Source organism: Astatotilapia calliptera, chromosome 23 (assembly GCF_900246225.1).
Source record: "Astatotilapia calliptera chromosome 23, fAstCal1.2, whole genome shotgun sequence".
Taxonomy (NCBI): domain Eukaryota; kingdom Metazoa; phylum Chordata; class Actinopteri; order Cichliformes; family Cichlidae; genus Astatotilapia; species Astatotilapia calliptera.
The window spans coordinates 2,854,947-2,878,965 of record NC_039323.1 but is presented as its reverse complement, the minus strand read 5'-3'; the positions used below and the strand labels follow the sequence as shown (position 1 = coordinate 2,878,965).

The window sequence follows — 24,019 nt, the reverse complement described above, 5'->3', positions numbered from 1 at the left end:
CCCCTCCTCTGTGGTTTCGTCTTTTACCGGAAAGGTCCTTGTTTACAGCGCAGCTCTTGCTCCACGTTAGCATCGGTGATTTGACAAGAAGGAAACGGGATTTATTTATTTTTTTACTTTTAAAGCAGTTCGCAAAACTCGTTGAATTAATCTGTGGTACACTTCGACTGGCATGGTTGTTTGGAGGCGGAAAAGCTACCGACAAGGGCAGCAATGACAAGCTTGCTAACGTAGTGCTAAGGTTAGCCTGCTAGGCAACTGACGCTAGCTAACTTGTCACTAAGTGGTGCATCCAGTTTACTGAAACAGGTACCGGTATGTCAACTTAACTCTATAACAAGTACTCGTGTCTGTTTCTTTACTGACAGGCACTCGCACTGCCACGTATCACGCCTGGCTTGCTTAGTTTATGACCTGAGTGGCTGCTCATAAAGAACGACCGCGGTCATGGGTGCGGAGAGCAGCGCGGTGCGGAGCTGCACCCTGGAGGAGCCGCTCCTGACTCTGCCCACCGGACCCACCATGTACTCGGCGGTGCTCCAGGATGGAAAGCCCGCTTCTGTGTTTGTTCACAAACGTGGCAATGAAGACAAAGTCAACAAAGCTGCCAAGGTGTGTAATTTCCAGATGTCGCTGCTCGCCTTTGCCGTCGCTCATGTGCATTATGCGTGGAAGTGTGCAGCCAGCACGCTGCCATGATCATGTTGGACACAAAGTACCGCTGCAGCGTTGAGACATTTTTACCAAACTTCTCCAGTCGGTTTTCTGTCTTTTCTAAAACTCTGTAGAAAAAAAGTTCTTTAAAAAAGCGAATTATTGCATCACGTGTGATTGTGTGTGAAGTTGAGCTGTACACACAAGTGTGTAATGTGGATGTAACATTTTAATTAAGAAAAAAATTAACATGGTTTTGCGTAGTGGAAGAGCCCCCTCCAACTTCAGTATTCTCTGTTGTGACTAGAATTAAATAAGTGAAAGTATGAGTTTTGTGTCTTAACTGACGGGTAATTTAAAATACTAATTATTTGCAATTCTTACACCTGCTTAATCATCCACACATTTCACCCAGCACCTGAAGACACTGCGACACCCACGTCTACTGCGCTTCCTGTCCTGCTCAGTGCAGAATGGTGGCATCCACCTGGTGACAGAGCCTGTGCAGCCCCTGCAGCTACTGTTAGACAGTCTCTCCCCAGAGGAAATTTGTGCAGGCATCTATGACCTCCTGCAGGCACTTGTTTTTCTGCATGAGAGGGTGAGTGTTTCTACAGTCTCTGCATGATTATATCAAAGCATGTGGGAAAAACAAGGTAGATGAAGATGGAGATGGTGATTGACCCTTGGATGTTGTTCTGTTTGCATTAAACATGCATGCATGCATATTCATGCAAGTTCCAAACATGTCTTGCTCTTCCACCAGGGTAAGTCGAGCCACAACAACGTCTGTATTTCATCTGTATTTGTCAGTGATGATGGTCATTGGAAACTGGGAGGGATGGAGACTGTCTGCAAGTTCTCTGAAGCAACTCCTGAGGTAAGAAGTGCATTAAAGCCATGTGGGCAGTCATGTGAAAAAGAAAGTTTGAGAAGAATTCTTTACTGTCCTGTGGAAAAACTAAGTAAATATCATGATTCAGTAGCTTGTAGCTTTCTCAGTCTTTTACATCATAGTGAAAGAATATATACCTGATTAAAAGCCGCATGCTCTAATTTTAGAAAGAACATAAATTTTGTACTTCTACAGGCCGCACTGGATTTTAAGCCGTATGCGTTTCACTTCTAATATGAGATATTTACACAGAAATATTACACGTGAGGATTAATCCGTAAGGTAACATAAACATGGTAACATACAAAAATACATACTGCAAATGCTTTCTTTCCTTGAACAGCACCTGTAACGTGGCTACCTTTAAGTATTAAGTACGTTGCTCATGGTTTTTTTACGGAACAGTGCACAAACAACATTACGTCTCTTAACAACCGGTAAAAATATATACAGTATATATATTACTTATCAATTTTATTGGTCTACTGTTACCAGGCAAAATGTTTTTGGCTGAATGAAAAACAATATGCATTAGCCGCACGTCAGTATAAGCCACAGTGTTCACAGTGTGGGGGAAAAAGTAGCGACTTATGACCCGAAAACTACGGTAATACTGGTTAAGCTGTTTTCTAATCGTACTGTCATAACATGCTAACTGATATTTGAGAAAACATTTTGTATGACTGTAATACCACAATTCAGTCCGTGTGTGTTCACTCAACTCAAAGATTTATCCAAACATTGAGCTATTTTTCTTGCAATGTATATACAGTTCAGCAGTTTTAATGCACTTTTTTTTAGACTGTTTGAAGACTCACTCTGTAAAATATCAGGTTTATGTTAAATGTTGGCTATTCCTAAACTCCTTAGTTCCTCACAAGCATCCAGAATGCAAGAGAGGCCAGCTATCTTCCTCCAGAAGAGCAGGTAAGCAGGTTAAAGTTAATGATTGACAAGAAGCACTTCCCACTGTGTTGACAGGTTTTCAAGAAACGTTTTCTTGACAGGTGGAGGGTTTTAAAATCCTTCCTGATAAACATGCTCACTCTCGGGACTGTTACTCTTTTGGGATGATGGTGGAGTCTCTTATTCCCCTCCTTAATGGCTATGGTAAGGAGAGGTGACCTTGAATATCACATTTCATTTTTTCAGGTTTAACCTGCATGTACATTATCATATGCTTGCACTGTTGTTTTCAGTGTCACAGGAGCTTGCTGCCAGCCTGACAAAAACACTGCAGGCAGGCCTGCTGAACTCTGACCCCATGTCGCGGCCGCCACTCAGTTCCTTGCTCACCAATGACTTTTTCAGGTTTGTGTGGTCAGGTTTGATTTGTAGTTATCATTAAATACTCAGAATGATTTTTTTTTTAAGCAAACATTCTTTTTCTGTGAACAGGAATGACTTTCTGGAAGTGATGAATTTTCTGAACAGTCTCACCCTAAAGACAGAAGAAGAGAAGAATGAATTCTTTAAGTAAGAAATAATGTAGTGATCTTGTTACATGTTATATGTGGACTTTTTTCACAGATAGAATTTTCTTTAACTTGTATTATGGTGTATATATTCTCCTTACGTAGTGTTTTGGTTTTATGTTTTTTAGGTTTCTTCTAGACCGAGTCCAGAACCTCCCTGAAGAGTTGATAGCTACACGCCTTGCTCCCAAACTCCTTAACTCTCTCGTTTTTGCAGAACCCATGGCTGTAAAAAGCTTCCTGCCTCATCTTTTAAGGCCAAAGAAAGGTGAGATTGCATTTGAACAAAAATTGGCTTCTGATAACCAGATCTTCTAATCCCATTTTCTGAGAGAAAGCCAGAACTTAGTATTTGCCTGACAGGCACAAATGTTTTATGAAACTTTCTTTATTTCACCTTTGTGGACAGATAACAGTGGTGGTGGTAGCAGTGAAGATTGCCTGCTGTCTATGTCCCTTTACCGTAAGCATGTGATTCCTCAGCTTCTTGAACTCTACAAGGTCAATGAGGAACATGTCCGAATTGTGCTGCTGACCCACATCCACCTTTACGCTGAGTTTTTCTCCCACGATGAACTCAAAAACCAGATCCTACCTCAGGTGGGGTGTTACTTTAGAAGCAAACTTTTTTGTTGTTGTTCTTGTTGTCAAAAAAACGAAGACAGTTGAAGCTGAAATGTTCAGTATTTTGGAAAATGTTTAAACCAATAAACAAATTTTTTTTTCTTTAGTCTTACCAGACGGGGAGATTAGGTAATAGCTTAAACAGGGTGAAACAGGCAACCCCAGAAATTGTAACCAATTTAATAATGATAATAATAATAATAATGTATACTTTAATGATCCCCGTGGGGAAATTCCTCTCTGCATTTAACCCATTCACTCAGTGCAGTGGACAGCCATTGGGCGCCCGGGGAGCAGTGTGTAGGGATAGTACCTTGCTCAGGGGTACCTCAGGGTAGCTGTTCAGGGGAATCGAACCCCCGACCTTCCAATCACAGAGCCACCACTTTTATCACACCAATTTTATCTAATGTCTAAAGCTTGAGAACAAACTTCAAATGAAACTATCTCTTAAGTATATTATCTTGTCTATTACTCTCTTTAGGTTTTGTTAGGAATGAGAGACACCAATGATTCTCTGGTTGCCATGACGCTGCAGAGTCTTGCGGTCTTGGTGCCCTTGCTCGGGGCTCAGGTGGTTGTTGGTGGAGAGAGAACCAAGGTCTTTAAATGCACTACACCTAACTTTACCAAGTCTACAGAAGTGACCCCTGAAAGTAAGCAACACTGTCTATAAATGTCAATGAAAGCACCTCTATCTAAATAATAACTAAACAGTGCAAGACAGCACAAGTCTTGTATTGCGATAACTAATTTATTAAAATTTTATGTCTAATTTTTTTGGATAAAGACACTTTTTGTAGTTATGCCTCTGCAAACCACTGCAGTGGATTTTAAATCAAACAGTCGGCTGCAGATTTTCAGCTTTTCCAAAAGTATTGCATAAACTGTTTAGTAATTACTGGAATATTAAATGTCGACAATTTTCAGAGGCTCAAAAGTAACTGGACAAACTAAAACTGCAGTAATTTTAAATATAAGAGTTTGTTTTTGTAACTGGACAAAAATCCTTTTGCAGTCAATTACTGCATGAAGTCTAGAATCCACGAACATCATCAGATGCTGTGTTTCCTCCCGTGAGATGCTCTGCTAGGTTTTATTGGAGCTGCCTGCGGTGCCTGGTTGTTTGTGGGTCTCCCTGCAATCAGTTTTGTTTTCAGTCTTCATGCTGTGTTCCGTTGGGATTAGACTGACTTGGCCACTTAATGTTATCTTTGCCTTGAGATAATCTTGCGTTGTTTCAGCATCATGCTTTGAGCCATTATCCATTTGCACTGTGAGGTATCTCTATTTTCAGATGTGTGAGTGATGACGTAGCCACTTAACACGTTTTTGCTATTTCACAGATAGGTTTGTTTTGGTTTTCAGCCTAATGATGGCTTCCTTTACTTTTATCAGTATTTATTTGGATCTCATATTGAGAATTTCAAAGGGAAAAACTACAAAATGCAACACTTGAGATTATCTCCTATCTGCTTAATTTGTCACAAAATAATGAGAAAACAGGCCTCACTTGGCCATGAAATTGGTTGTTAGTCAATTGTCCTGTTACTTTTGAACCTCTGAAAGTGGGGGATCGTTTAAAAACAGACGCAATTTGTAAACAGCTAATTTAATACTTTAGTTAAACCCCTTGAATTAAAGGTGAAAACCTTCAGCACTTCAGTTGCATGAAAAAAGACTGCAGTGGTGTATAGAAGCAAAATTATTTAAAATGTGACTGTCCAAAACCTTCTGGACCTAACTGTATATAGAGTACATTTACATTATTGATACCGTATATCAAATAAACTGAGGCTTTTGTTGTTGTTGTTTTTTGAGAATTTAGCTATACCATATAAAAGGGGTGCACAGAACCTGATTGTGCATTAAAGGTCTGGCATCATACAGAGCTTACTAAATAAAAACCTTAAATAAAATGCTTTATTTTACAAGTAATCTTTAAAAATCAACCAGGAACCATTACAAGAACATTTTATATGCTGGAAGCATTCCTGCAGCAGTGTGTAGTAGTAAATGGGTCCTAGCGTGCCGTGAGCATTATTGTCTCGTCCAAAGAAGATTACTAGTTTAGTCAGACTACCAGTTCAAACTAGAAAATCTGGATTTGGAAATTGAAATGTCACTCTAGTAATCCTTTAAGAACTACAGTCAAGTGAGCTACTCTCATCTTACTTTACTTTTATTCTTTAGCCTCACCTGTCCATATAGTTGGAAGTTTCCACCCTCAGATGGCCCAACCCTCCAAAGTGCTGAATTTATTCCCTAGACCATCAGGGACTGAAGGCTTAGTCCTCGGTCACACGGGTAGCAAGACACCAAGGGTTATCAAGCCAGTATCGGGTAAGAAACTCCCTTCATAATATTAATTCAAATGAATTTGTTCATTTATTTAAGGTCCATTGCATATTATTTTTATTTTTTGTATATTCCAGATGTTAGTAGAAAGATGTCTCTGCCTTTGAATGGCTTTCATCAGGACAGTGAGATGGACCAACTTTCTTCTAGCCCAGAGCAGACTGACAGACTAGAAGGCACTGTGGAAGACTGGCCTGACTGGAGTGACCCTGATAGTGAGAATAGAGATGGGCATTCGGTCCAGATCCACATACAGGCCTCAAAGGGCGTAGATCCAGTTAGCAGCCTGGCAATCACACATCAGAACACAGATGAGGAGCCGTGGGATGACTTTGAGGACACTGAACCTACCTCGGATCTCTCCCCCACAGCTCCTTTATCAGACTCAGTCATCCCTGCACCACCCAAAGGGGGCGCTGCTTCCCCATCTTCGAAACATGGTCCTGAACCACTGAGACTGGGTTCCTCTAAACCCCTTAAGTTGAGCTCAACACTGCGGCAGTCAACAAAGACAGAGGCCACTTCCTTATGGGACAATAGCTGGGCTCAAGAGAAAAGGAACTCTCAGAAATCACATAACCGCTTAAACCCCCAGTCCAAACCTACAGTGCCACAAAAAAGTAGTTCAGTAGGTCTGGGGGAGGAGTTTACTATAAGGGTGAAGACAAAGGTACAGCAAGACCCAGAGCTGGATTTGTTTGCAGACATGGTGCCGGACATCAAGTTGTCATCTCCAGCAGTGCTGTCACTACAAGAGACTGGCAAGCGTGAAGCAGAACTGTCCACAGCATCTTCTGATAACACTAAGCCTCTGCAGGTCGATTCATCCATTGATACTTTAACATTCACTGCCAAGTTTGCAGCAGTTGACCTGACTGAGGTGAGTGTCTGGTGAAAGGATGTTTTATATACTTTAATATATTGGTTCTCAATCACAGCTGCCTAGCTGCCTGGGATTACCCTGATTTCTGAAATCTTGATTATGTTATACTTAATGCTGGGATAATAAGTATTGAACATGTCACCAGTTTCCTAAGTAAATATATTTCTAAAGGTGCTGTTAAGATGAAATTCTCACCAGATGTCAATGACAACCCGTCCAGTCCACACACGCAAAGAAATCAAACCATAGATCTCCGTAAAATAATGAGACAGGGAAAAAGTATTGCTGATATGAAGAAAAGAAGGCACACAACAGGGTGCTCCCCACACGATTTCAGACAGCGGACTGAAAATAGTTATCAGTAGAGTTTTCCAAGAGCCAAGGACCGCTTGTGTAGAGCTACAGAAAAACATGGAATTAGCAGATACCACTCAGTATCACCCCAAAACGTGTTATAGGCGCGCCGGTCCATCATGTTCATTTCTCACTTTGCCTCTCCAAACAATGAGAGGCTGGTAATGCAGAAGTTGCATTACCAGCAGGGGGATATAATATATTTAAAGTTACAAAGTTGGTAATGAGCAAAAAAATGTAGTAGTACATTCAAGGTCCTTAATTGTCAGAATCAATTAAGCTAGGCGCCTAATGTGTGTATGTGTAAGTATATGCAAATGTGTTAATGTCTGTTTAAACACTTTCCCGTGGTTATTTCCATGCTGGCTTGAAATAAAATATCTCCCTCTGCTTTTACTGCAGAAGCTTCAATTTGTACATGCGTGTACATTTCACGTTTTGGAGAGCAAAGCGTGAAATGGCCAGTGTGTCTATTACATGCTTTGCCCTGATATCGGATTGCGGGAACAATTGTTTATAAGAAAACAAGTATTGTACTCGACCACCGTGGACTGTATGCACACTCACCACGCCATAATCTCATTTCTGAAGAAAAAGCATGTTGAAGCAAATTTAAAGTTTGCTGAACAATATTTAGACAAGCCTGGGAAATAATAGGAGAATATATTCTGGCCATGTTTGGAAGACAAAAGGTGTTGCATATCATGTCAAAAGTGAAGTTTGGAGATGGGAGCGTCATGGTGTGGGGCTGTTTTTTAGCATACAGCATGGGCAGGTTTGTGTAACTGAAGGAAGTATGAATGGGAAAATGCACTGAGATAAAAACCTGCTGCCATCTGCCAGGATGATGAAGATGAAATGAATGTGTCCAGCAAGACTATGATCCCAAAGACAGTCAAGGAAACTCAACTGGTTTCAGAGAAAGAAAATAAAGCTGCTAGAATGTCCCAGCCAGTCACCTGATGTGAATCCCCTTGAAAATCTATGGAAATGATGCTGTTTTTGTGCTTTCTATTCCCTTGCCATCTGTTATGTCATATGTAGCACCAGGGTCTCGGAGGAATGTTGCCTCGTTTCACTCTGTACTGTACGACTGTCCATGGTTAAAATGACAATAAAAGCGACTAAGAACTAAAGCTCAGAGTTCATAGAAGGGGCCTAAAGAACCTGGAAGAATGTTTGTGTGGAAGAATGGACCAAAATCACGTGCGAAGTATTCAATACATTTAAGCAAGCCTGTTCAATACTTCAATACTTCCCTGTCATTTCTCAGTATGGATTGGATGAGTTGTTATCGATAACTGGTGAGAATTTCATGTCAGTAGCACCTTCAGAAATATATTTAGTTAGAAAATTGGCGACGTATTCAACACTTATTTTACCCGCTGTATGTGAAGCACCATCTGTGTACAATCAGTTATAAGGTATGACTCTGTTTCTTCATTTTACTGTTTTTGGAGGCCTTGTTGGTTTGTAGAACTTTTAGATATGCAGACTGTAACAAGCCTGAAAACACAGGCTCGTTAGGCTTGGGGTGGCTGTGGCTCAGGTGGTAGAGCAGATCAGCTACTGCCTGGAAGGGTTGGTGGTTCAATCCTTCCCCAGTCTGCATGCCAAGTATCCTTGGGCAAGATAATAACCCCGAGTTGCTCTCCGATGCATCCATCGGAGTGTGAATGTGTGCGAATGCTTAGATTGCACTTAAAGAAGGAAGTGCTTGTCTGAGTGGGGGTGAATGAGGCATGTTGTATGAGTACTCTGGGAGAGTAGAAAAGCGCTGTATAAGAATCCATCCATTTACAACTAGATGTTTTGTTTTTTACACTAACAAATTTTACTTTGAATTATCTAGTGACGGTAGGTTCCAACATGACTTGAAATTCTTTTGACAGTTACACTTCTGTGTATAACTTTGGAAATTACTGCAACCTGTAACCATTTAACACAGCTGCCATGATTTTGAAGAACCTACGAGCCAGAAGACACAGAAGAGATACAAATGCATGTCTAACTTTAAAAATACTGACGGCCACAAGCGTTACCTCTCAGCTTGCCAGTTGATGCACATACAGTATAAAATTCAAAATCCAAAATGATTTTCAGAAAAACTGACCTCTGACCTTGGATTTAAGGTCACTGAGATTACCTTTTTTCAAGATTTTTAGTAGATGCACCTACTGTATGAATTTGAAAATCCTGTCACCTCATTGTCACATTCACAAACATGGGTGCCCATGCCACCTGCCCACTGTGGGGACAGTAGCCCATTAGCCTTTAACAGCTGAGGGGTAAAAAGTGACCGTCAATGACAATCAATGAGAATTAAGAATTTCCCACTATTGTAAATATTTTTCCCAGTGGATGATTGCACCTTTTCCTTTACTTCTTTTCTCTCAAAGACTGAACCAGATGGCTGGGGAGATGAAGATGACCTGAACTGGGAGGATAACGCCTGGTGATTACGTTTGATCCATTACTTCCATCTGCAGTAAAAGACTTGACCACTGGAAAACTGAAACCCATGCACCACATCTGGAGTGCCAACAGACCAGTAAACTGGAAGTAGTTTCTCATTTAACATGATGCAGTAGGGATGGTAATGCCAGGGATGGGCTAAGGCTTTTTATGTTATGTTGATTTTGTCATTTTTAATTATGAGAACTTGCTTTTAAACTGGAACGATCAGCTCTTCATCAGATGGTGCTAGACTTGGACAAAATAAGCCATTTATAATTTGCCAATCAGAGGTGAATGTAATCCTGTTTCATCTGCTCTGCTTTTTTTTTTTTTTTTTTTTTTTTTTTTTTTTATGGGTTATTTTCACTAGTGGCATAAAGAAACGTTTCGGAGATACTGGGTCTTCCCAAAAAGAGTCAGTTTGATTAACTGAAGGCTTGCACTTTGAATGAATGTGAAATCAGAATTGCATAATTTATTAGTAGCTTTTGGGTTGATGGTGAAATAAAGTAAAACTTACTGTATCAAATGTGTTTACTGTTTTGTTTTACAGTACAGCGACCCACCCAGGAAAGACGATCGACGCTATATCTAAAAGAAATGAAATGCTTCAAGTTTCAGAAACGGGTTTAATAAAAAAAAAAAGAACAAAGATTAACATTTTTTTTAAAAAGAGAGAGAAACCATTTTCAATAGCAGCAAAAGTTGTGGGTTTTCCATACAGAAAGAAAACACCCTGAGATGAAAAACTATCTCGAGCTGCTGGGTCTGACTGTAGTGATGTGGGTTAGGAGAGTCTGGAGCTCCTGTAGTCTGGAGTCCAGCCACTGTGGAGGTGGTGCACTACTGTTAGTTTTACCATCAGTGAGAGCCTGAAGGGCTTTTAAAGCACTCTCAGCTGTCTGGATATAGCGGCTGTATTCCTGCTCTGCGCTGTTCTCCTGTCGAGCTCTCTTAGGGCATGGCTGAGAGGGATGAATAGTTAAAGAAAAAGATAAAGGTCTTGTTAATTAAACTTATTTATATAACATGATTCATGGTCTATAGTACTTCATAGGACACAGTTTGAACCTGGAGAGCAAAATCTTGTGATAAAAATATCAAAAACACAAATCTTACCCACTACCATATTTATGAATATCTGACAAAGCTGACTTCCAATCAAACAGTCACATTGAAGTTGGATGCGTTCACTCAAATCTTTTACTGCTAAACAAAGTATTTGGTTTTTTATGCTTAGCAAAATAAAAGTGATTCTGATCATCTCTGACATCTAATAAAATATGAGAATCCAGGCTGCTTTTGTGCAATGTGCACTGTCTCCTTATGCTCTGGTAGCTTTAAATTAATATAAGCCGGCTACTACTAATATGAAACGTGTATGTGAGACAAGACTGTGCATGAACATGCATATTCAGAAACACTGAATACATTTCAAGTTGATTAAACTAACCTCTGAGTCTGGAACAACTTCAGAAGGTGGTTTGCTGAAAGGCTTTTCTTTGCTACACTCCAGCTTCTCATTGTGTTGCTTGATGTGTTGTGTCTCATGTTTGAGCCTCTCCAGCCGTAACTCATTGCCTTCCTGCGCATTCACCGTCTGCAGCAAAAGAAATGACGACTTCACCATGCTTCGTTTTTATATACATGTTCATGAACAAATAATAGATTTCCCTTACCTTGCTAAGATAATTAACCACTTTGGTTTTGGTTTCTTCGACACTCAAACTCTGAGAGATTACTTCTTCGTGGTTTGTATTCTTTGACGTCAGAAGGATATATCAAGGTTACGTTTAAGCTTCAACAGTGTATGAATTTAATGTAATATGAAAATTATGTTAGACTTATAAATTAATACCTCTGCAAATTGAGAAAAGGCCTCCAGGGTGTGCTGGTGCAACAGCCAAGACTCGTCAGCCAAAAGGACTCCAAACAGGCCACTCAGCCTTGGAAGAATTTGACTCTGGAACCAAAACGGGTCATAACTGAGAAAATGCTTAATTTGTTTCTATTATTTTTATTTTAAGAAAATAAAAATGGTTATTATCATTTGCTTCTTATCACGAACTTTCCTTTATACAACAAAATGTGTGTATCTATCTATCTTGCAGGCTCACAGCTTTAGGAGCAACTATAAGCAACAACAGTAGGCTTAGAAAGACAAGTAAACCAAAATTAAAATCATCATTTGTAAAAAGTCTTTTATCACCTGGCTGTCAGGAGGGACAAAAATCTTCCCCAGAGAGCAGAGAAACTCCAAAGCAGCCAGCAGTAACCAATCTGCACACTTCTGAGAAACCACAGCATCCAGACACACCAGAGCCTGGGATAACACACACACAGAGAGACGCACACATCAATAAATTTATTCTGCCCTCTTTAAATGTTAACGTGATGGCCAACAACACACCTGACAAATCACGTGAGGTTCAATGTGCTTCACTAAAATGGCCGACAGTGACAAGAGAAGCTGCAGCGTCCACTGGAGCACAGGGTGGGTCTGCAACTACAGCATGGCAGGTTACAGTTTACTGGTCTTGCATCTTCTCATTTACTCCACCTGTTTGTGCATGTACTGTTTGCTACCTGGTCTGGACTCATTCGTAACCAGAGCTGTGTGACCATCCTCACAGAAGACAACACACACAGCTCTTCGGGAGAGGACTGGCCTCGAACCACCGATAGGAGAGACATCAGCACTGCATTCTGGTAACAGGAGGAACTTTGTAAATTCACACAAGATTATGTTTTCATGGACTGATCAGTAATAAAAACAACCATTAACCATTCTGTGTTAATCTCAGCTGCGTAACTATTACTCACTGGAAGCTCTGAGTTCATAGGCCAACAATGGAAAGGTCACTAACAGTCTATTGCAGGAAAAAGGTTATCACAGTCCAAACATCATTTATTGCTGATATTTATAGTCAAGCTGCCATCGTCACGGCACAAGTACAAACGAGGCTGCAGCCTTAATGTTTGTACATCAAATAACTCTGTCTTTGTTGCATGCAAGGCTATAATAATAAGGATGAATGAGTGCAAGTTTATTTTTGACTTTTGTTTTGTCCTTTGCACAAACAATAAAAGGCCTTCACTTGATAAAACCATGCTAAAAAGATTCAGCGATGGGGTGCAAGACTCCCATTACATCCCACTGCTAAGGTTGTCCTTACCACTTTGTCGACTTGTCCCAGTTTGTATCCTCCATTCTGCCAGTCAGCCAGCACTTTTTGAGTTAAACCAGTGATTTCTGTCACTACTTGCCGGCAGATGTCCTGAGAAAGAGCTCTGAGGAGAACATGGTGCCAAACTCGAAGGTTTTCCATCTCAGAGGGTGGAAAATGTGACACCAGTTCCATCTGTGAAAATAAATACATAAGATTATGGGAGAAGACATTATTTATTAAGATTATTTTTTTATTCATTGAAGTTGTGTCTATTGATTTCTTAAGCATCATCTAAACCCAGAAAATGGCACTCTACTCCAAATTATATGGATGGTACAAGGATTCACTTGTACACAGGGACTACATCTTAATTCGACTGAATGTGGGACTTCAATTACAAACTCATATGTGAGAATGTTGCTCATCACTCCGGTAACGCATCAGTGCTGCTCTGCTGTCCAGCATTTTACATGTTTGTCTTTGCCTTTGCCTCTAATTGGCCCCAATAAGAAAAAACACCAGCTTTTCAACCATTTTAATGTTTAAATATGAATCCATGTATTTCATTATTTGTAAATTAAGCAAAAGCCTTTGTGTGATTTACTTTAATACAGTGTGGGCTGTCTCTCTAGCATAATTCATATTTCCCTGAAATCTTTCCCCACTGCTCCTGGGGATTCTAACCTGATGGTTCGGCGTCATTAGAAAAACCATGCGTTTTAGCAGCGTGCCCAGATGTGATGACTGGTAACAATCGGTGGCACATGCTTTCACCTGAAAGAGAAGAAGGGGAGCAGCAGGGAGGGGTGATGAACAGCTGAGTGAAAGCACCAAAACAAACAGGTAAGAGAAAGGTTAGCCTGTGACGTCCAGCTTAATCTGACAATCTGCTTGTTTAAACTGAGACATTATTTTTTGAGGAGTGATGCATGAGACAAAGACTGAGAGGGGCTGTCGGGCCATAGTTAAAGTATTTGAGACTCTCCAAACTAATGAAGGCAAGATTCAGATGTAGGATTACACTCCTAATCTTGTGTGTTCTTTTCCTTTACCGCAACTGCATTTAGATCTGTGCACTACTGAAAGTGACACATGAATTATTATGATTGAATTAATTAATAATTGTTATTATTATCAGCTCCAATCTATTTCATTAGTTTCAAAATGTTGTGAAGTACTGTCTGCTGTGACGTCTCACTTTCAAATCAATATGTTTGTGCGTTGTGCATTTTGCCGGTCTCTACATACCAGTTGAGCAATAAGGAGGACATGATGTAGGCAAAGCTCTGCTGTCCCATACCTGTCAGCACAGATTTAAAAGACCAAAAAAAAAAGCATTTGATTCAATTAATAAACAAAATCTTCACAAGCAATATCTGAAATTACTCTAAAGGTCCCTCATAGCAAAACAAAAAAACCCAAAAAGTAACATTACTCTTCATTCTCACCGTGCTGTAAAGCACCAAACATCTGTTGCCAACACAGCTGTTTGAGTATCAGCCTGAAGTACAGCGTCAACCAAGCAACATTCCTGAGAAGAGGAAATAAAGAAGAGGGGAAGTCAGATAAACCGGAGAAGGGTGGGAAAATTGAAAAAAAAACAAAAACAAAAAACACGCATAATACTGAGCTATCACAGAAACATGAAAGAATAACAAGCTTTTAATCAAGGGAAATCCTGCAGTGACACACTGCTAATGGTCACCACGAGATTACACACAACCTAATAATGTATTTTCAGTCTTTAACAGTGATTACCGTATTTCCCGGACTACAAAGCGCACCCGAATATTAGCCGCACAAGCTAAAATCAGGGGAAAATCCTGTTTTGTACATACATTAGCCACACCTGACTAAAGGCCGCAGGTGTTTCAATGTTGACTTATCATATGTAAGAGAATATGCACAAAGGGAATTGTCAGGAAAGAGATGGCTGTTTGGAGACACACCCCCCTTTTATTAATATTTTGAAAAACAAGTTACGGGTACATATTTGCATAACCTTTTAGGTATATGTACAAGTAGCGGTAATTACAAGTAGGAAACATGTACTGTGCTTCATAAATGAGTAACAAATGTAGTACATAACAATAACCTACAGCACACCAGAAAAATAGATTCAGACTACCTTTTAGGCTCAGGTGCAGCGACACGGCTTTAACAAGAAGAAAAGTCAGTCATTCACCACCATCTTCCTGCCCACTAAAACCACCAAAGTCCTCTTCTCCAGTGTTGGATAAGAACAGGCTCAGGGTGGCTTCGTCATCCACTCTCAGCTCCTTTCCTTCGTTGTCACTTTCAAAACCAAAGAAATCCTCGTTGTCAGTGTCAGAGTCGAACACCCTCAGAAGGGCCGTGGCGGTGTCCTCCTCTCCATCATGCAGCAGTCCAGCCCTTCGAAATCCGTTGGTGATCATTGATGTTTTCACACTTTTCCACGCTGTCAGATTCCACCGGTGGAGTTGAGCATAACTTGCTTTTCGCATTGTTTTTCGCGCTACTTGTACGGCACTATGTTGTCTGGCGGATGGACACGTGACCAACACACCACTCTTGAACCCCTGTGTGTCTGATCACATGCCCTTCCGCCAGGCAACGTAGTACCGTACAACAGCGGAACAAACAAAACAAATCGTCTTACGATATGACAAAAATCATGGATAATCCATAGAAAAGCCGCACCTGACTAAAAGCCGCAGGGTTCAAAGCTTGTGGAAAAAGTAGCGGCTTATAGCACGACAATTACGGTAATATAAAGAGCTTATGATCACATATGTTTTAGAATAAAAATTAGTTTAAATACGAATCCTTTTATTTGGCAATTTATTCTATTTTACTTTATTTTTTATGTATACTGTAAAAGTAGATCTATTGCTGTATATTATTGTTAGTATGTTTAAATATAAATACTTGGCACAATCACCCATTTAGAAATTGTTGTGTATGGTCTGGGGTCAGGTTGTTACGTTTCGGTGTGTCAGTGTTTTGTTTTTGCGTGACTGTTATGTATTTCCTGCTTTACTTTGAAAGTCTGTGTTATCTTAGTGTGTTCAGATTACATTTTCCCTGTCTCGTCAGTTCTAATTTGCCCCAGCTGTGTTTCCCTCCTGTGGTCCATTTCCTGATTGCTCCCTCTATGTTTTTAAACCCTGTGTTTCAGTGTGTCATGGGCGCGATCTCCCCCGTGTTGTACATAGTTTGGTGTTTTTGTTGTAAATAAATAGTCTGTTGTAAATAGTTGTGAATGGGTTTGTTAATACTTTCGTCATGGGATATTTTCGTTTTGGGATTTTGGTGGAGAGCCTTCGTGGTTTTATTTTCCTTATCTTTGTTTTTCTACGTTGCACCCCGGTTGCCTAGGCCGGGGTGTAACATGGTTAGGTTCAAGTGAGGCTTTGTCCTGATTGGATACTTTCTGAAATCTTTCTTCTTGACCAAGCTAATAACGTCCTTGTTGTTTGCGAGTACTGCACCCACAGTTCAAGTAAGTTCTGTTTGTATTAAACATGTTGATATTTTGACAGAAGCAGCTTGTATAAACCGTGGTGCAGGAGGTTGGGAAGCGCATCTGTAACCGGAAGGTCGCCGGTTCGATCCCCGGGCTCTCTGTCCTGGTCGTTGTGTCCTTGGGCAAGACACTTTACCCTACTGGTGTTGGCCAGAGGGGCCAATGGCATGATATGGCAGCCCCAGGGCAGCTGTGGCTACAACTGTAGCTTGCCTCCACCAGTGTGTGAATGTGAGAGTGAATGAATAATGGAATTGTAAAGCGCTTTGGGTACCTTGAAAAGCGCTATATAAATCCAATCCATTATTATAAATAACATATTTCACTCCTTGGCAGAGGCTGGGTTTGATTTATTCCCAGGACTACCAGAAGGAGATTAAAATGATACAATCATGGTATCATCTGTCAATTCTAAGGTTCTATATATCAGTGCATAGCAAACATAATTTTGGTCCTTAGAATGTCTTATTACCTGTGGTTTGTTTTGTTCACACACACACACACACACACACACACACACGAACCAAAATGCATCACTACAAACCACATGAGAATGTCCCCACCGCTCATTGGCCAGATGTATCTGGGGCGGGAGCAACAAAAGTAAATACAGGAAGACGGTGCTGTGCTGTGGACTATTGGAGAACACAGAATTTACATTCAATTAACTCTTCAAACCTCAGTCGGCACGTTACATTTTAAAGTTCACAGAAATACAGTTACAAAAGAGCTGAACAAGTATGTACTAAGCAAGTTTGTTTAATATTGAGAAAGTGTCTCTCTTAAAAGAACATTGCAGTATGGCTTCGGTTTGGAAAACGGCACCTGAACAAATCATAAGACTTCTGAAAAACTGTGCATTGGACAGACAAGCCAAACCAAATGGAGATGTTTGATCATAATGGAAAGCACCACATTTTGTAAAAACCAAACACAGCATCACAGCACTCTCACTTCACACCAGCTGTCAGGCACAAGTGAAGGAGTGATGAGTTGGGTTTGCTTTGCCAGACTGCACGGCTGTGGTGTAATGTCACATGCTGTTCATCTCAGGTATTTCATTTTTAAACCTGTTAAGTACTAGCTTTTAATTATTATTATTATTATTACTTCCTGATATGTCACACCATATTAACAAATAATGTAATTTATTTTCCCATGACTGTATGCTACCTTGTGGTCTTCACATTTACAGTCTACAACAAATGAAACATTACATCAGATTAACAGTTTTAAAGTGTCCCTTATGCATTAAGTGGAACAGTATAAGAGCCATTCTGCTAGTATTGCTTAAAACAGTGTGTGTTGTTGTGTTGACCTCACCAGTACACGGAAGTATTCAGGTGGAAGCCAAGCCACACTGGCACAGAGGTGCACACAGATGTGTTGATGCAGAGTGACTTGGACTTGTGCCTGACCCTTCAACATCACCCCAGGCAACAGCACTGGGACCTTACGCTCAGTATAGCAACGCCGGAAACTAGTAAAGATGGCCTGGAAGAGAGGAAGCCTAGGGACAAAGATGACACACTGAAGGACATAAAAACACTACACAACAAAAGAAGCTATTTTCTACTTTAAATTCAGCACACATAAATGTGACCTTTTCCAAGGCTGCTAACTAATACTGTTTGTTCCTAACAGCTTAAAAGAGATTGCTCCATGTGGGATGTAATTATTATAACATTACTGCATATTAAAAATAAATTGATAGTAAAACCGTAAAGGCTAAATTGATATTCATAATTATTCAGCTACACTGGAGTTGCATTTAATTGCACTGTGAAAACATGAAAAGTACAATTAACTTTGTGAACCAAACAAGTCAATAATAGATCAATATTAATAACTCATAAAACCAGTAAATTTTACTAATAAGTCCTTCAATAAAACAAGTGTTTTAAAGTTTTTACTGTTCATTAAATCATCTAAAACCATTATTACCATTAAAACCATTATTACCATATTAAAACCATTACCTGATATTTTCTTCTGAAAACTGATTCCCTGCATACCAAAGCTGCAGCACCTCCTCAGGTTGGCCGGCCAGCTGTCCCATGACGCTCACCAGCAACAGACAGTGCGGAAGCTCATGTTCAGGACTTAAACCTGCAGACAGTATTTTGTACAATCTCTAACAGTCAGCATCTACAAACATTATAGCGACATCACAACAAAATACAAATGTAACAAAGGTCAGCTTTCAGTTAAAGTTTTGAAAGCAACCGTGGTGACATTGGGCCCTCACGCCACCCTCATGAAGTCCGTTTCTGCGCACCTCTGTTAATTTCATTAACATCAAATCAGCTGAAACTGATTCAACAATTCACTTCTTAACTGACCATATCAATATCACAGAGATTTAAGTGACTTGATGGTATAACGTGATTAAAAAGTGTTCCTACGACCTTTTTTGAGCAGCATACTATGTGTCATATGCCAGTGGAATGTCATTAGTGCACAAACTGTAATTGTTGAGTTTAAAAGGTCACTACTGTATCATGAAAATGTCCAAGAAGATAAACCTTTCACTTACGCAGGTCTTGCTGGAGGACAGCTTCAGCAAAAGGTCTTAAAGGCAACAGCTGAAGCAGGAAGGCATCCATGGGAACAAGAGCTGCTGCATTTAGCTCCTGAGACAAAGCTATGGGCAGTTCTGGAGTGCACAAGCTGGGAGGGAATTTACTGAAAGACACCAGCCACATTGTTATAATCAGTATTAAACATAAACTAAAAGAAATTGTGATTTGTATCCATTTATTTTTTTAAATGACATGTAAACAACCGATACCTCGAGATCTGGAGGTAGAGCTGGTAGAAGCAGCTACAAGATTTTGTTAGAAAAAATTTGAACTCCTGTTAAAAGGATAAAAAGAAGAAATGTGTTTTAGAGATAAGATACAAGACAGCCCAACGTTTTTATGCTGTAAAAAACACCTGAAATAAATCATAATTTTAACTACCTTTATGTAATGAATCAAAGTGTTGCCAAAAAATCTGCACATCTTTGCACTTTTTTGGAACAGCTTGTATTCTGGACTTTGCGTGGCCTCCTATAAAAATAGAACAGCATCAATACAAAAGGTCCCCGTGGTGACCCTACACTTTTATAAAGAAACCGAAGTCCTTCTTTAAGTACAAAGGGTTACAGCACAGGAAACACTCAGCATTTGCTCTGTCATTGTTGTGACCCCAGTTGGCATCAAGTCACTAAAGACACAAATATGCTGAGCTGCAATCTTTGCATATAATACAAACTGACATTATTTTAGAGGTAAACAGAGAAAGAGGAAGAGAGAGAGAATTGCAATATACATATGTTTATAATTAGAGGTTTTCTACCTGTAAGCCAGCATGTTTAATCTGTTCAGCCAGCTCCACACAGTTGTGGAAGGATGTCAGCAGGTTGTCAACAAGGCTGTTGCTGATTTCACTGTGATGTAGATGCTCCTCAACCAATGACTGGTACTTCAGACTCGTTCTGAACAAAATAACAGCCCGTTCAAATAGTTATAACAACCAATAAACTCGCCCAACTCTTAAAACTAAAAATTCATCGAGTTAACTGTAAAGTTTAATGACACTGATTGCACTAACTTGATGAGGAACTTCCACGTGTTTGCATGCAATGCTACATCCAGGTTGGAGATAACAGAGCAGATATCCAGCAGACTATGAATCACTGAGGAAGATGAAAAATATGTCAAATGAACTGAAGATTGCATTAAGATTCAAGAGCACAGAAAGTGAGAAAATATGAAACACATAGTGATGTTTACCTGCACAGACAACTGAACACACCTGTAACAATATCGGAGACGTCCTCATCTGAGGCGCTGTTGTCAAGGCAGATCTTATCCAGCAGCTCTAAAAGACCCTTTTGAAGCGAATAAGCCTCCTTGAATAATCCCTGGAGCAAGTCAGCCACAAGGGACAGACGGCCACAGTAGACCACCTCACTGTCCTGTGGACAACAGACAGAATATGCTTGATCAATTCTGTTTTCTTCAGATAAAGCTCTTTAGGGGTATAAATCAATTTAAAATTAACTGTAACTCCTTTTGTGTTCTTTTGCATTGCTAAGTAGGGCTGGGTATCGTCACTGATTTCCAAAATCGATTCAATTCCGATTCACAAGGTCCCGAATCGATTCGATCGACGATTCGATTCAAATTGGGGAAATTTTGCCTCAGTCAGAAATATTATAATTCTGATCACTTATCAGTACACATCGATATTTTTATATCTATAAAAAGGAAGCTGACACTTGTGAGACTTTATCAAAGGTGTGAGCATCACAGCAGATTCCTTAGTGTCAAAGTAACTGAGGATAAAACACAGAAAAACATGAAGGCTGTTTTCCTGGTCTGGGTTTTTATAGCAGATGACCTTAAAAATATTGTGCAGTCAAAAATGAAGTGAAGCAGAGCAAAGTTACAGAGGCTTGATTAGAGACACAGCTAAGCATTTTGCAATTTTGCATAATTTTAAAAAGTTTACATTTGTTCAGTATTGAACAGCAGAAATGAGGCTTTCTTGTCGGAAGTAAGTAAAAAAAAAAACAACAACAAAAAACAGCGGCAGACACCATAGACTGGTGGGTAATAAGTAAGCGAATAATGTGAAAAACAGAGATTTTTAGATGGGAAACTGTTCCTGAGAGAGCGAAAGAGACAGAGCTCTACATGAAGTGTGATTTTATCGTGGTGGAAGCAAAGCAGCAAAAGTAAGAGGAAATTTGTGACGATGTTTATGTGAAGCGTAGTTTGGATCGTCTTTGGCTGCTGGTTCAGTCAATATTATTTGAAGAACCTGCAGCTTCAGAATCGAGCGCAAAAAAGACGTAAACACAAAGCGCCCACCGACGCTTCAAAATCAGTGAGCTGTCGGCTTTCAGCCCCGACGGCGTGTCCGTGTAAGTGCCGTCGGGTGAGAAAAGCGACATCTCACAAATTCGGATGCGTTGGGTCCGCGTTTTGTGTTTACGTCTTTGTGCAGAAGCCGTGTACCTGCTCTCATTTACTGTTTCAGCTGTTTGGTGGTTGTAGAAATTTTGTGAGGTTTAACCTGAGATTCTGGCGTTTCGGGCAAAATAAATTTATATTTAAAAATCAATTCAGGATTTTAATGAATCGATATCACGTTATCCAAGCCAGAATCAATTTTAATAGATAAATCGATCATCAAAACCCACCCCTATTGCTAAGTGGTTATATTTCTTGCTGCAGTATGATGGGATGCTTTTCAAATCTGTTTTCAGTCAATTTCTTGCACTGATGACACATTTGGTGTAAACAAGATGAGGAAAAACTTAAGAATGTTCTTTAGAATTATTTTCAACCACTTAAATTTGACAGCTTTTGTGTTTGAAACAAATATTAAAAATCCTAATTGCACTTCTCAGATTAGCGTCAGCATTTAGCTGTGTATAACTGTAATATAAACATTTCTGTAATTAACCACTTAGTACATTCTCAGCAGCCACTAAAACATAGTCAGCTTGGTTATTAATATTAATGTTATAAAACTAAAACACATGCAGTGACTTCACAGAACACCTGATTTATAAAGATAACAGCTACCAGCAAACTAAATATTCTGACCTTGCAGTGCTGAAATGTTTCTTTCAGAATTTTTAGGATACAAGCTGGTAGCGAGCGGATAGAATCCAGGTCAGGGGCTTCCTCCAATGAGCCAACATGACGCACACAAGTGGATAGCGCATCAATTATCTGCATCATTGCCTGAAAAAGAGAACAGACTCTTGTCACAATATAATCCAGGGTTTAATTTGGAAGAAAATTTAGAGCAATGCACATTATATGGCATGTAAAAAGTTGTATGGGTTCCACTGTACCATTTTCAAATGCAGTGTGTTGCAATACCTGCAGTATATTCCTCAGTAAGGCACAAAGTTCAGTGTTTTGACTTGAAAGTCCACCGACTTGGTCCATGATTTCTTTCATCATGCTGTCAAACATCGTCACAGCCTGAAAACATTTGAGATTTATTTTTTTTCAAAAAGATTAAAAAAATAAATTTTTAAGGAAAAAATATGGAAATAAAGCAGTTATTCAAAAGAAAATAGTTACTTGTATCAACAATCTGATAATAAAAGAGCACTTTTTTAACAAATGCCATAGATGGTATTCACATATTATGCAATTATCAGGATACCTTTGGTAAGATCTTGGAGAAGCATTCATCCTCCAAGTCTGGCAAACCAATATGAGGGAGGAACATGTCTGTAATTATCTTCAATATACCTGTAATGGTGTCATATTATACTTAAACAGCAAGTCATACCAAAGTTTGTAATTATTAAGTGTGTAATTAGGAAACTCACGTATGTGATCATCCCAGCTGTCAGACTGACAATGCAAAGAGTGAACACAGTTAAGGGGAAAAAATGCATTACAGGGTGATTTCCAATATAATGCCGACCTACCTATTTTATCATTTCAGCTACAGGATTAATGTTATTTTTGGTTATTTTTCCAGTGTTGTAATGGAGACAGGTGACACTATGAACCATAAGCTTACAACGTTGAAACTTGGATGAAACAACAAACATTAGAGAGGATATAGTGAGCTTTGGCAGGACAGACTTGAGTTCCTGGCGACAGGTTTCCTGACTCCACTGCACCACCTCGTCCAAGAGAGAAGTGTTGGTCTGGGACATGATGAAAGACGTGCACTGCGGTCCAGGGAACAGATTTTTTTACATCCAAGTTATCACTGACTCAGTCACTGAAAATGACTCCCAAGCCCTCTTACCAATTAGCTATTCAAGGAAATTCCTTTTATATCCATTCTGATCAGTTACAAATAGACAACTTTCCCTACTTCAGTTACTCTGCTTTGCCTAATTGTATTATAAATATCTTAAATGTCATGCAGACAGGCTTGCCTGCAAAGACAACGTTACCAGTACTTTTGTACAACAAGCTAGCGTTATAAATTCACTGAGTGCAAAGCGTCAGCTAGCTTGTCTGTTTACTGACATGTTTTGCTAACGGAAACAGGTAATGTTTTCGATGGTTAATACGTATGGCATCCTACCGCAGATACAAGTCCAGCTTCTCTTTAAGAGGTTAAAATATTCACACCAGCGTTCCTAGAAGTCTTGAATTGTTGTCATTTTACGTTTTTAACGACTGAAACGACCAAGCGGATCGGTAACTCAATCTGCGTGACACTAAAGATAGCGCGCGCCGTAGTTTGAGTCGGACGTGACGTTACGACCCACGTGACTCGTCTACCCTCATTGTCATTTGTTAAAATCTTAGCTTTCAATGAGTTCAACCAATCAGAGATCTGCTGAACTGCAAAGCGTTCAAGTCTGGTTTGGAGCCCACAGAGACGAAGTTAAAAGACAGGAATTTCAACAATTACACTTTTGTCGATCTTTTCTGTACACATGCACATACTAACATGTTACTTACTATGTTACATGTTACATACTAACATGTTACTAATGTTGCTGAACTGCAGAGCTCCTTCAGTGACAGACTGCGCATCCTAGATGCATGAAGGAGCGTTTCCGCAGGTCCTTCCTCCCTGCAGCTGTCAGACTGTACAATCAGATCTGCTCCCAACAAACATAGATGTTCACATCTGCGCTGTAACTGCAATATGTTA

The 24,019-nt window shown here is 39.8% G+C and overlaps 2 protein-coding genes across 3 annotated transcripts; one reads left to right on the top strand and one right to left on the bottom strand.

Annotated features, from left to right (window-relative positions):
* scyl3 (SCY1-like, kinase-like 3) lies at positions 1–10,015 on the top strand. The gene is made up of 14 exons (XM_026158781.1): positions 1–241; positions 369–612; positions 1,070–1,255; positions 1,421–1,534; positions 2,420–2,476; positions 2,557–2,659; positions 2,749–2,860; positions 2,948–3,025; positions 3,153–3,292; positions 3,434–3,624; positions 4,133–4,304; positions 5,842–5,991; positions 6,084–6,886; positions 9,643–10,015. The coding sequence occupies exons 2-14, from the start codon at positions 448–450 to the stop codon at positions 9,700–9,702; spliced, it is 2,331 nt and encodes a 776-aa protein (XP_026014566.1). The 5' UTR covers positions 1–241; positions 369–447; the 3' UTR covers positions 9,703–10,015.
* Positions 10,016–10,061: 46 nt separating this feature from the next.
* Positions 10,062–23,635, bottom strand: firrm (fignl1 interacting regulator of recombination and mitosis). Of its 2 annotated transcripts, none has more exons than XM_026158779.1 (25): positions 23,441–23,635; positions 22,965–23,075; positions 22,725–22,764; positions 22,556–22,644; positions 22,264–22,368; positions 21,982–22,122; positions 20,180–20,342; positions 19,976–20,060; positions 19,721–19,859; positions 19,342–19,431; positions 19,170–19,234; positions 18,915–19,063; positions 18,358–18,487; positions 17,702–17,888; positions 14,319–14,401; positions 14,119–14,170; positions 13,555–13,644; positions 12,877–13,062; positions 12,287–12,406; positions 12,111–12,206; positions 11,910–12,023; positions 11,559–11,663; positions 11,380–11,460; positions 11,154–11,300; positions 10,062–10,665 (listed from the first exon to the last, which is right to left on the bottom strand). In XM_026158779.1, the coding sequence occupies exons 2-25, from the start codon at positions 23,058–23,060 to the stop codon at positions 10,450–10,452; spliced, it is 2,769 nt and encodes a 922-aa protein (XP_026014564.1). In that variant the 5' UTR covers positions 23,061–23,075; positions 23,441–23,635; the 3' UTR covers positions 10,062–10,449. The 2 variants fall into 2 exon arrangements, with proteins under 2 accessions (XP_026014564.1, XP_026014565.1); XM_026158780.1 differs by lacking the exon at positions 23,441–23,635 and adding an exon at positions 23,156–23,434.
* Between the last annotated feature and the right edge of the window lie 384 nt (positions 23,636–24,019).